We start from the raw sequence: 13,270 nt of genomic DNA, 5'->3' as shown, positions 1-13,270 counted from the left end.
GCCCCGTGCAGCGATACGCGTTCTGAAAAAGCAACAACAACGGAAAGAGACCCGGAGGTTTTCCCTTCCGACTCGGTTTCGTCTGTGCCATGCAGCTGGCGCGGACCTCTGCGGGCAGCGCCGGAGCAAATGCCACCGTCCTCGGTCACGGGGGGCTGCAGGCGAGTTCTGGTGGCAGGCCACCACCCTGCGGACCTGCCTCCTACCGCTGACGGGTCCCCGAGTTCGCTTGCCAGCATCCTGCGCGGGGCTCTGGGGTGCTGGGCGAGCAGAAGGCAGAGCCCACCGGGGGGTCCAGCCAAGACGCAGCGGCTTCTAACAGCCACTAGGGAAAGACAAGGGAGAAAGGCAAGAGGGACAGCGGGAGGACGCAGGAGAGAAGGCCGAGAGACTGAGAGGCGACCAAGTACTGCAGAGGAAGTCCCAGGGATGGGGAACGACAAGATGGGAAAGCAAAGCGGAAAGAAAAAGAGAAAAAATCATCGAGAGGGGAACTCAGTAACTTGGCAGGAGTGTGCCACGGAGACGGGCACAGCACGAGACCTGGACGCTCCTACGAGAGGGCTGCAGCAGGGACAAAGCAAAGGGGATGCCCGGGACCCCTGGCACCGCCGGCGCTGAGAGCAGCCAGCACGGGCAGAACCGAGGAGCAGCGCCACACACGAGGCCTTCGGGACAGCCAAATGACAAGGGAGCTGGACGCGTCCTTGCCATCAGGCTTTGCTTTTCCTTCGTATTGACAGCCACCAGGTGAAAGGGATGCGACCAGGGGAGGATCAGCCTGTGCCGGGTGGCGGGGAGGTGGCCGCGGGAGGGTTTCGGATCCGGAGCCGTGCTCCGAGGGCTCCCCAGGCTTCAGCCCGACCCTGGTGGCACCTCCGTGGGCCGTCACCCGCTGCCATCAGCCCTGGGACGTCCAGAGCCAACGCCCTGAAGGTAGGCGAGCAGCGCCAGGACAGAAGATACCAGAGGCTGAGAAACGAGGAAAGAGGAAATGACAGACTGCGGAGACACCGAGTCTGTAAAGGCTGACGAGGAGCTGGTGCTCAGGAGCCAAGGGACGGAGGTGGCCACCTTACCTGGCGGAGGCAAGACCTACACGCAGCCCTTCGAGTGCCCTGGCCGTGGCAGGGCCCGGGGACGGTCCTGAGGACGGAGAAGTCACCGGAGAGGAGCAGGAGACATGTCCAGGAGGAGAGGCGAAAGAGCAAAGCAGAGAGGGAGTAGGCAGGAAGAGAGGACAAAGAACCAGGGGTGTGACTGGGGAGGAAAGATGTGACAGAGTTAGAGAACGGAGCTGACATCCTGCAGTTCCCACAGCTCCGGCAGTTGCAGATAGGCAGCGAGTCAGAACCAGACCTCAAAAAAAAAAAAAAAAGCAATAAAGAGCGAGCAGAGCAAAAAAAGTGGGAAAAGAGAAATAAAAGTGATGATGAAAAGAACAAAGGTGCCACTTGGCCGGGCTCCAGGGCGAGTTTTCAGATGTGAATTCTAATTCACATTTAATAGAAGATAGCGTGGTTTCAAGCTTTTTTTCTTTTTTTAGGTGAAGGACTTCCCAGAAGAGGCAGAGAAAGGGACCATTTCATGCGTTTTCCCTCTTTTCGGGATCTGCTTTGTAACTTCCTTTTCTCCCCCGATTTTACCGAGAGCCATTTTGTGCTTTTTTTCCCTTTCTTCTTTTTAAAATTTTCTACGCTCTGCTTACAAACGCGCGGAGACAGGGAAGGCACCAGACGTCTGCCCATATTCTCCTCTCAAATCTCAAGCAAGCAAAGAGTGTGCCACTGTCCTTGGCCATTATCGACCTTGCCCGTCACGATCCCGCAACTTGGGGGTGACCGTCATGAAGCGGACGCTGCCCATTTCCCAAATCCCCGCAGAAACCCTGCCAGCCACGTGCTGCACGCCCACGGGGCAGCTCCAAGTGCCCCCACGGTCTGGCTGCTCGAAGCACGGGTCCCGACCCAAACCCCGTGCCTCCGAGAGGCCCCGAGCGATGTCTCACGAGCGGTGCCCTCTGCGGAAACGCCTTCGTCGCCGGGAACGGCAGGGAGATGGGGTGACGGCAGCTTCAGGTGCTGAGACACAATAAAAACAATGAGGAAAGAAAATGTTTGCTTTTTGTGTCAGCGGAGATGTCAGTACCCATTAATAAATCTATCTGCTAAATCTGCTCTTATTCATGTGGGACACCACCAAGTTAAAGTAAAATAAATTATCTTTAATTAAATGGAATTGTCGTCTTCCTCCTGCTATCATCCCCAATTATTACATCCTAATCAGCCCTTTTGGGAGAAGGCATGAGGGAAGGCTGAAAGGCACATTTACTATAAACAACTTCTCTCTCTGTCAAGAGATGGAAATTTTATTTTAATTATTGTTTAGGACTCCGATTTTTACCCTTTTTTTTTTTTCTGATGAAAGGGATTAAAAGTTTAAAACGCCATCATTCAAAGCAAGAAAGAAATCTGCTCGTGTCATCACTGCAGAGCCATTTCCTCTCGGGCCCTCCTACGATTAAAGCCCAGAGCGAGGCAGGAGCAGCGAGGAGACACGCGAGTCCTTTGGGTCGCCTTCTTTAGCGTGATTTCCAGCGGGAGATCTCCGTTCGAAAAAAACGTTCTGGCCGAAGACGGGAGGTGAAGACATCGGGAGGGCTACGAAGCCCACCCCGTGCCCGACCCCAGGCGCTGCACCCAAGGCTGAGCCTCCTGGGACCAGGGGCACTGGCACGGGGCGAGCACGGCAGCGCCCGGGAGCCCACGAGGCTGGCAGGTGCCCGCAGGAAGCACCGAAGGCTCCCAGGCAGCTTTGGGTGGGCTCGATCCGACTCCGCCGCGTGAGCACGGGCGGACTCAAAAGGAGCAAAGGAGCAGTGCTCGAAGGCTGCGGTGAGCTGCGCGCAGCTGTCCCGGAGAAGTTTGGTTTGCTCGTGTTTAAAAAGCACTTTGGACGAAGGGTACTCCCGGGGTCTGGTTTTCCAACGCGCTCGGAGCCGTGGTTGCCCCAGTCCCGTGACTGCATGTAAATGAAGCACTCGTGCCTGCGCCTGGGTCGGCTCCGCGTGGCTGGAACCCTTTGTGCGCAGCCTGGATATGCAACCACCGTAATTGTGCACGCAAATGAGGCCCACAAAAAGGCCCCGGCACCGCCGGCAGAAGCGAGGAGCACGGGCGTGAGCGGCGCCGCGCGCTGGGACTCGCGCCGAGGGCTGCAGGTAGCTCGGACAACCTGCCTGAGAGCGGAGAGAAAACCCCACCCAAGTGCTGGGACGTTACAAATACCCAAAGAACAAACACCCCCCCCGCCCCGTTTTCAAATAATGACAATTTAACCCCAAACAGTTTACGGGACACGTTATCAGCACCACGTGAACGGTGAACGCCACGTTCACTTGCCGGAAACCCTCCGCCACATAATTCCCAAAATAACCCCTCAGCTAAAATTTACCAGCGATGCACCAAATCTCCTATCAAGTTCTGACCGTCCAAGATCACCAGGAGTTGGAGCTGCACTTTTCTAATTAAACTTCAGAGCCTGCGCAGTTTTTAGAAGCGTGTTCCTCTCCCTGCCAATTTTGTTTTCGCTCGCTTGTCGGCCGCGAAGGCCCCGAACACGCTCTGAACAACCGCTGCCCAATTACGGGACGAGATAAATTTCGGATAATAACGAGATTATTCACTCGAGAGAAAATACAGATTACGGCAAGAACTGGAAAAAGGAAGAACCCCTCTGTTCCGATTAATTAATGCAACCTTTTAAAAAAAAAAAAAAAAACGCACTTTTCAGGGTGTAGCACTGTTTTCATTTAACGCTGCTTTGAATTGCCGCCTACAGAAGTTAAAAAAAAAAAAAAAGGAAAAGAAAGAAACCACAGCTATACAAGCCTGCTGACTTCTTATAAAAGAACCAGTTTTAAACTTGTTTACACTACTGATTCCAAATGAATTCAAGATGGTGGCTAGTTAAAGAAAGGGAGACCATGCCAAGGATTTTGATCAAAGACCTTCAATTCAACAATGTTCAGTTTTAATTGACCACTAATTAAGCTACATTAGTCAAAGAAAAGTCTCTATCACTTCTGAGTGACGAAGAAAAGAATTCCTTTAACCCTGTCCTCGTCCTCCTTCAGCCAGCTCGCGGAAAAGCAGCTTCTCGAGTATCAGCCTTGGAAGCATTTCCAGTATCAATATGCCAACAACATTTTTTTTGAGCAGCAAAAAAAACCAAAAAACCTAAAAAGAAGTGTCGGAGGAGGGCTGGCTCTGCCAGCGAGCATTCTTCCCTCGCAGGGCGAAGCCGTCCCACAGACGGCGGCGTTCCCACGCGGCGAGGAGCAGGCTGCCAGCGGGATCGGGCTCGTGGGCCGCCCGGGCTGTCGCGCGGGTCCCCGCTGAGCGAACAGGCGGAAAATCCAGCGGCTCGCAGCTGCTTGGCACCGCAGGGCCGGGAGAGGGAGAGCCGCCGTGGAACTACTCGCAGACACGTTCTGGGGATGCGCACTTCCCTACGCGCACACGCCGCGGCCGTGGTTTGGACTAGCTACGAGAAAAGCCTCCGCGACAGGGTCCCACGCGGGCGGCGACGTGCGATGGGGAGCGCCCGTCCTCGCCACGCCAAAGCCCTTTATTCATGCACGACTCTGGTTGGAGCACGCCGAAGGAAACCTACGCCTAATGAAAAGTCTGCTGCAGAATTAGGCTCTGGGAACGCAGTAGGGAATGAAATATCGGTGCTCAATTTGGTGTTTATGTCTTTTAAAAGTCTGCAGGATCAGATAAATCAGAGGGAGCAAACAGATGCCAACGTTAGCTTGCTTCGAGCAGCAAGGTCTGGAACGGAGGCTGGGAGATGGCACCGGGACGGTCGAGCAGGTTTGAAGGAAGGCAAAAAGTTCTCGGCATTCCTGTTCCCCGCTCACGGAGAAGTTTGCACGATGCAGCGAGCAGCACGGCGGCTCTGCAGCTCCACAGCGTCGCAGCTCTCTTTGATGAGGGCTACACTTGCGGCCTTAACTTGCATTATATTTTATCCTAATGATTTTTGGCAACAAACTACTGCATTTCATATAATAGAATTTAATGAGTACCATATCTTTTTTTAACATTCTGCCAAATGCTCATTAAAATGCACTTGTTTTTGCAATGCAATAGCTAGCTATATGAAACCAAAATATTAATGCAAATTGGCATTTCTAAGTTTAAAGCAGTATTTGCATAACAGGAACCAAACGTGGTGCAAGCTGAAAGCGAGCACACAACACAAAATGCCTCTTAACACCGTAATTATTGCAAGGAAAAAATGATGGTTTGTGCACACCATCATGAGCTCAAGGATAAAGCATCTGCCACTTTGCGACACTGTTATCTCCCGATGCCCAGTCTCACCAAGAAAAGAGGGTCTGAAAAGACTGCACTCGCTGGGGCTGATAAACAAGATAGGTACAAAACGCGATTTCAAAAAATACCAACGCCTTTATGCAAATATGACTGTAGGAACTAAAAATTACAAGAGGCAGTTGAATGCACGGCTGCCAGTAGCACTGAAAGATTAGCTTGTTAGTTGAGAGCCACAGGCCAAGCCAAAGGTATTCCTGTTCTCATAAAGCAGTCATTAGCCGTAGTAATCAGTATCTGCAAGTAAATACGGTTATGAACCAGACTTTGTACTCTGACACAGCAATATTTCAAAAAACGTGTCTCTACTGCGAGTGGAAAGGAGCTGTTCAGAAAGCCAATTACTCCCTACCTATTAGCAAACGGGCGTCATCAGCCTGAAGGACATCTCCACCGCCGCAGCCAGCACTGGGAGGAACCTTGAAAGCCTCACTTGGGGTGCAAACGGGCAGAGAAGGGGGCAAAGCCGGGGGTCTGCAACCGTTGCAGGGCTACAGCTGCCAGATTGGGTTTTAAAAACAAAGCCGAACATTGCTGTGTCTCCTTTTTAGAGCTATCAGGAAGAACAGAAGTCACTCACCTATTTCTTTCGCGCGCCGTCTGTAAAAAGTTAGCTTTGCGTTGCTACTAGAATGCCTTGTATGCTAGCAAAAAGTAAAAATAATGCAGGGCTCGGGGGTCCTCCAGCCCCTGTCAGGGTGACCTGCTGCCACCAGGGGCACAGCCTCCTCAGGACCAGGCCTCAGGGCAGCGCAGGCTGCACCCGGGGAGCCCATGTGGCAGGGAGCGGGGTAAATCCCCGCTGCTTTAGGGCACCTGGTGCTACTCATCCCTGTGGTGGGGGCTTGCCTTAATGGCCTACGGCACCCTACCACCTCCAGCGAACTCTGTGCAAGGTTACTGGGTGCTTTTGTGGCTGGTCACTTCACTCTGACACAGAGGAAACCAAGTCGTGAAACCTTACAGTGGTTCTGAAGTAAACACTAAAGGAACCGAAGTAAAGGTTTCCAACCTTAAAACGCTCCCACCTTCACGCTGATAGTCGCAAACACAGCACGCACACACACGTGCAGCTGTGTGTTTACACGTCACGCTATTTTTTAGCAGGTAAGAGCCCCGGGGTCTCCTCCAGCAGGAGCTTTAGCAGGCCAAGTGAAGCACACGAACGCCTCCAGTGACGCCACCGCAGGCGTGTGCGTGCTGACGAGATCCCGCTCGGTGCTAACGAAGATTCAAAAAAAACCCACCAAAAACCCCCCCACAGTTCCCTTTTCTGTACACGACAGCTCGACAGAGGCACCCGGTACCTCCCAGCACCGCAGCGGGTGGCCTGGCCGTGAGGCCGGGCCCGGTGTCACGGAGCGCAGGCCCGTAGCCACACCGACCGTCCAGGTGGCCCAGGCCGAGGCAGGAGCCCCGCCACCACCGTCCCCTCATGGCATTCAGCTCCCCGATCGGGCCCAAGCACCCCACACCAGGGCCTAGCAGTGCTCCGAGGGCTCTGAGGCCTACTCGTGAGCCCCCACTGCTGCCCCACGGCCCTACAAGCACCGCGATCGCCCCCGGGGTCGAATACGGAGCCAAGGAGCACAGCGAGGGTGGTTTCATGTGCCTGGAGTTTCTCCACTGGGTCTTTCTTCTCCTCTTCTTTTTTTCCTAGCTCAGTAAAAGTTGCTCTGAAAAATGGGTAAAGCTATAAATAAGGCACTGAGACACCGACAGCAAATTACCATCCTATGAGTTAATAGCATACCAAATTAAAGACCTCAGTCTCGAGCTTTTGAAGACGTACAACTGCGACCTCAAGATTTTGGCAGATCTCTGCGTGCAATCAGAGCAGCCGAACTTATTTTGCATGCCGACTTCCACAGATCTGTGTGTGTGGCTCAGGCAGCGAGAGGGATTATCAGAAACAGGCTTCTGCCAGCAGTGATCAGTACGGGGCTGTCTCTACATGGGTAATTCTATTTTCCCCTACAAGGTGCCCACTCTTGGCTTTGGCAGAGCCAGCGGCCCCTCTCCACGAGACAGATGTGTGCTGGCACCACGCTCACAGGCACGTTCGCGGGGGGACGGCGCTCCCCGGGAGCGAGCTCGGATATTTCTCTCTTCTCCATGCTGGAGAGATAGATGGCCATCCGTAAAAACGTCCTCAACACCAGCTCCTGACGGTCCTGGAGCTGCGGGACGGCGACAGCCCCCAGCGCCTTCCTGAGCCGAGTGGCCCCCCGACACGTGCTGCTGGGGCGAGAAGGGGCAGACCGGGGGGAAAATAAAATAGCAACGATAAAAAACAAGAGGTGCGGGACTCGTTCCTTCTTTAGCCAGGAGGAGGGCTGCAGGCCGCAGCCTCCCGCTGTCGGTACTCGGGGCAAGAAGACACAAAGCTGCCTCCGAGCTGGACACGGCGAGGGGCTGGGAGCTGGAGGGACTGAGATTCCCCCAATGCACTCCCCGGTTGAAGCCGATTAGCACCAAGGCGCTGTATTCTAATGAAGCGCCACAAACAACATGTGTTCAAGTTCAAAAATGGCGAGCGGTTCGTAAAGCGCTCGCTTAGGAAGCCGAACCAAAAACGTGCGCGCCGTTTGTTGTTGTTATTTTTCCTGATAAAAACTGGGGACGGTGAGCTTCACCCCAGAGCCAGCCTTCACGCACCGGCCGGGACGGCGGGAAAGAACCGCTGTGTCCAGCGGCTGAGCTCCAACCGCGGCGGCTGCCGGCACTGGGGGGCACTGGGGGGCACTGGGAGGCACTGGGAGGCACTGGGGGGCACTGGGGGGCACTGGGGGGCACTGGGAGGCAGTCTGCTGCAGGGTGTCCCCGGTTGGCCCACGGACCCCGGCCGTGTGATGCTGCCGGGGATTGCTGCAGGCAGGCAGGCGCCCCACGCTGCCATGCCTCGCCTTATTGAAGCTCGCAGCGCTAGCCGGCTCTCTCTTTCAGGTGTTAATAGAAAAATCAATTTTGCATCCCGGCAGCTGGGATCACTTGGAGCCTCGCAGCTGTCCGCATTCCAAAACCGCTCATTCGAGCGCGCAAGGACGTGCTGCAAACGCGGCGCCGTGCGAAGATGGCTGATCTGTCCCCGCTGCTGCCTGTGCCAGCTCCGCTCCCGGCACGGCTGGCACCGGCACCACGCGCGGCCCCGGCACCGCCGCGGCAGCGAGGTTGTGAACGGCAGGAAGTACGTTCTGCTCGCTGGTCGTGCTCCCCCTCTGCCGTAGCTGGAGGGGGTTTTTTAATTCTGGGAATAGCGCTAATTCGGAAAAATCTCGAGTCAGACAGCCACTGCGAAACTGCGGATGTATTTATGCAAACGTTTCGCTGTGAAGCTGGAGGGGATGTAAGAGAGATGCGGGCTGTATCAGGTGTTCAGAAAGCACCGGGATTCAAGTCGTTCTGCGACTCCGAATCTGCAGCCGTCTCCGCACCTCAAACCACCACCACTAAAAAGACATCTCCAGCTTCACCGCTCCTTCTTCGGCTCTTAAACCCTACCTATCCTGCATGGGAACGGAGCAGCCGAGCCGCGAGATTTCCTTCTCCCCGTTTCTGACAATTAAAGACTGGGAGAAGCCGGGAGCACGACGACGGCGAGCACGGAGCCGAGGCAGAGGACGGGCAACCACGAGGCGCCGGGGCGGGGAGGTGCCGATGGCAGCGGGCACACGAGGAGCATCTGCGGGGAGCAGCACTCGGCAAAATTGCATTAAAGCGGCTTCAGCGTTACCTAGCCGGGACTCGCGCCTACGGTAACGTTCCCTGCTGCTCGTAACCCTTGGGAAAAGAGGCCCTTGGTGCTCATCGTGGGACAGGGGCATCCGTCCCCACGTCTACCTGCCACTGCATCCGCTGGCGGGGACCTCAGGCAGCAGGTACCAGAACGCACGACTTCTCCCTGTGTTTGCATCGGTTCTCCGATGGCGTAAGATTTCCGAACGCCTTTTCTGCAAGAGTGAGCTTCTGCAAAGCAAAAACTACGCCGCAAATACGTCGGCGTGCCCCTTCCACCGCTCACAACGAGAGCCCAAGGAAGCAGCCCCCAGCCCGAGCTGCTCCTCCGCGAGCTGCACTGTAATAACAGGTGCGGCAATAATAATATGCCGGGCAATCAACTTTTTCCCCTCTGATTTGTCAGTTTAGCTTAATAATGCCATTAGGAACGTAAACATTTCGGCAATTTCTATTTAAAAGTCAATAAAATAACGGGGTGCAGAACTTATCCTTTTTAATTTTTTAAGTAATACATCTGATTATTTTAATCACGTCAGCACTTAGCTGAATGGGTTTAAATATGCATGTTACATCGATTGGGTTTGTTTTATTCATCAGAAAGCCATTGAGCAATTCGGCTTTATTCTTTTTTTTTTCTTTTTCCCTTTCAGCTGGCTGCATACGATGCACGAGGCCCTTTCCGTGAGGCTGCGGGCTGCGTCTTCCGGGAGGAGGGACCGCGCCGGGCACGGATTTCCAGGGCAAAAAGCAATCCAGCAGGGCTCAGAGCAGGGCTCGGCCAGACGCTGCACGACAAACTCCTCCAGCTGCAATGAGAGGGCCGCCGGGCGAGCAGGGAGCTGCTGTCACAGCCCCGAGGCTTGCTTGCGTCCTGGCCACCGACTGCCACAGGGTCCCCGCTGCTGCCCGCGGGGGGACGGAGCCGGCGCTGCCGGGACCCCTCTGCGCCCGCGGCCGCAGCAGCAGCAGCAGCAGCAGCGGTGCCCTGCCTGCAGCCGAGCCGGGCTCCGCGGTGCCGCGGTGCTGCAGCTCATGTGCTTCTCATTACAGGCTTTGCGGGCGTTTTAAAGAACAATTCGATCCCGCGCACACATGGGTTCTCACACCAGCCCCACTCCTGTTCAGACACCTAATAAAGCCCTGCAGGTGCACGAAATTGCCTCCGCCGCAAGTTTTTTTTTTCTTTTTCTTTCCTTTTTTTTTTTTTTAACGTTATTAATTTTATAGGCAAAGCTCGGGTCCTTGCAGGGGAAGGAATTGGAAACTTGGGTACCAAACTGCACGCTGCAAACTGCAGCCGGAGGATATTTGTGGCAGGCAGGTTTCAGGTTGAGATGCTGCACGCTGGATTTCACGGGCTGCTTTGGGACGAGCTGAGGGGATGTCGCTGGTGGAGCTCTGCCCCAGAGGAGCGGACACGCAGCAGCACGGGAGGACGAACCCCAAAGGCTCGAGGGCTGATTCTGCTCCTCCTGCAGCCGACCTGAAACCTCCCTTTGGCTTCCAGGAGGTAACGCCGTGACAATACCTCCTCAGAAACCAAAACCAAAACCAAGTAACGCGCACGGAACTTACAAATGAAGAGGCACGAATTTCGGAAGCTTCCCAAAGCGAGGCCTATCCTAAGGTTGGGGGCAGAAATATTTCCCAGTGAAATGCGTGCTTTGGGATTTTTGAATGCCAGGAGGAAAGCCGTATGCTCAGTATTGCCGAATACCTGCTCAGGTGAGGGGACGCGTTCCCCCCGTTAAATCCCAAGAGATTTAAATAAAACTTTTTTAATAAGCCCGAGCTTTTTGCACCGTGAAAGAAGCACACAAGGGAATGGGGAGGTCGTTTCTGACGGCGTGACCTCAGCTCTCCGTGGCAGCCTGCCTTCCGACCAGCCCAGCTGCAATAAACCGCTGAGATAAAAACGTCGGGGCCGGAGTGGCCACCGGCAGTCCCCTGCAGCGCCCGACTGCCCGCCAGGTGCCTGCCAGCAGCAGTGCAGCACGATTTGGTTAGTGGGTGCTGGCACTGGCACACCCAACTACACAGCGGTGCTGCTGGATTTGTGAAAGGCGCATTTTAAACTCGCTTTTAGCAGCTTCGCAGAAGCCCGACTGGAAAAATAGCGAAATGGTTAAAAAACAGCTCCCCCGTGCCCGGGCAGTGCAGCAGGGAAGGGAGCTGGAGGCTGTGCATCACAGACAGCGACCCGAAAAACGAGCACGGAACTTCTCACCTGATCAGCTTCACGCAAACCTTACCCCCCGCCTTTTTTTTTTTTTTTTTTTTAATTAGAAAATAATAAAAAAAGCAGCAGGAAGGCAGGCCAGCCCGGAGCAGGCAGCTCGTGCCCCTCTCCTGCCACCACGTCGGCTGCAAAACTTCACGGGCTGGTTAAAAAAAAACCAACAACAAGTTCCACTAGCAATGCACCGTCATAAAATGAGAAAGAAAGTGGCCGAAACGTTCCCTTTTCAAAAGAAATTCCCTGTATGAAATAAGCAAATCCCATGTCTCTAAAGTGCCACGGCAATTTTACAGTAAACCAAGTTTAATGCAAACCAGATTTATGCTGAAACAGGAAACAAACAATTCTTCTGCACAATTTCCTGTAGATCAATTGGAAAGGTATTTAAAGACTGCACCAGCTATTAGATCTTTTGTTAACCCCCCCAGCCCTGCCCACAAAAAAGCAGCTCGGAACACACACTGTTCGGGGATGTCAACACCAGGCCGTAATTCGCCGTGTCTCCCATCAATCAATAGCCGAATAAGGTTCTATTTAGAATCCCTTTTTTAGAAAATAAATAAATAAATTGGAAAAAAAAAAGAAAAAAAAAGAAAAAAACACCCGACCACAGTCATTTCCAAACTGGCACAGCTGAGGACGTGCAGTTCATTTCTGACCGGCACATGCAAAGCATATTTAAATCCCGGGTTCAGCCTAACATCCTGCAAGGGCATTAAGCGTCAGAAATTCTTGAAATGTTTTCGAAAAGCCCAGCTTTGCCACCGTAAGGCCGCCTCAATTTCTAGCGGGTACGACGGGAAGAAAGCGATGGGATCTGTCAGAGCCAGTCTGCGCTGCCCGGTGGGGTTTGACGAGCCTGAAATCGGCGCTTTTAAATTGGTTTTGGTTCTGCAGGCTCGCGGGTTCAGAACAAACTTGCTCCGGCCCCCTGCCCTTCCTCCCGGATGTAAAGCGCACAAGCACCGCTCCGGTCAAAACCTCCACATTCGTAACTCGCACAATTTTTCTTTTCCCTCCTTCTCGGGAGGGAGCTTCCAAGAACCTCTTGATTTACGAGATAAACGCGCAGCCTCGCCGCGACCCCCCCAGACAACGGGCCAGCCTTCCAGCCGTCTTGGCCTCGAACCACGGCCCCGAAAAGCGGCGACCGTCCCGCCACGCACGCGGCCACCTCCACGCACGCGCCCGCACGCCCCGCGGAGCCCGAAGCCCCGGCCGGCTACCCGGGTCGCCGACGGAGGCAAAAGCTCTCCCCGCGCTTAGGAACCCGCTTGGAAGTACCTCGTAACTTTGGCCGATAAATATTTTGATATATTTGTTTGTTTGTTTATGATCCGGGTGTCAGCGCTCGGGTTATTTCCAGCGAACCATCCCTTCAAACAAAGATGACTCGTAAATATCGCGCCGCGCTGAATTACCGCAGCTTTATCCGGGGCGAGGGGGGGGGGGGGGGGGCGAACACAAAAGGTCTCTAATTTGGATTTAGAGATTTCTTTCTCCTCGTGCTCAAAAAGACAACTTTTCCTGCAATGCTCCCAGGATGACACTAGGCTCACGCCATTCGCAAGTTCGCACTTGTCATTATTAAGCGTGGTACATGGAATTATTACACTATTTGGCCTAGCCCATTAGCAGGAACGATACCACGGAGCATTCATCTTCATCTAGGAACTTTATGGGGTTGAAAAGCTTTATAATAAGAATAGCAGACAGAATGTAAACAGGAAAAACTCATTAGCATTTACTTTTTGTGATTTGATGACTTGACAAATAACTATTTCAAAACAACTAGTTGGAGAGATGGTTTGAAGCTTGTTAGGATAAAGCAAAAAGCGCAATTACAATAATTATAGGTTTCCCTATATGATTTAACACATGCGCGGGGTGGGAG

General features: G+C 53.8%; 1 protein-coding gene and 1 long non-coding RNA gene across 28 annotated transcripts in view; one reads left to right on the top strand and one right to left on the bottom strand.

Annotated features, from left to right (window-relative positions):
• The window catches only part of TCF4 (transcription factor 4), a 211,569-nt gene that overhangs the window by 48,985 nt on the left and 149,314 nt on the right, over positions 1-13,270 (bottom strand). Inside the window, exon 1 of one of the 27 annotated variants that reach the window (XM_040541723.1) lies at positions 1,080-1,319. The exons of the other annotated variants lie outside the window; for them this stretch is intronic. Coding sequence (XP_040397657.1) covers positions 1,080-1,304 — 225 coding nt within the window. The 5' untranslated portion in view covers positions 1,305-1,319. Of the gene's footprint in view, positions 1-1,079; positions 1,320-13,270 lie in introns of those variants that run through there. 27 annotated transcript variants of the gene reach the window in all.
• LOC121062094 lies at positions 1,930-12,691 on the top strand. The gene is made up of 2 exons (XR_005815407.1): positions 1,930-9,486; positions 9,788-12,691. It is a non-coding gene; the product is annotated as an uncharacterized LOC121062094 (long non-coding RNA).

The sequence above is a fragment of the Cygnus olor genome, chromosome Z, assembly GCF_009769625.2.
Source record: "Cygnus olor isolate bCygOlo1 chromosome Z, bCygOlo1.pri.v2, whole genome shotgun sequence".
Taxonomy (NCBI): Eukaryota; Metazoa; Chordata; class Aves; order Anseriformes; family Anatidae; genus Cygnus; species Cygnus olor.
This window is presented reverse-complemented; position numbering and strand designations above follow the sequence as displayed.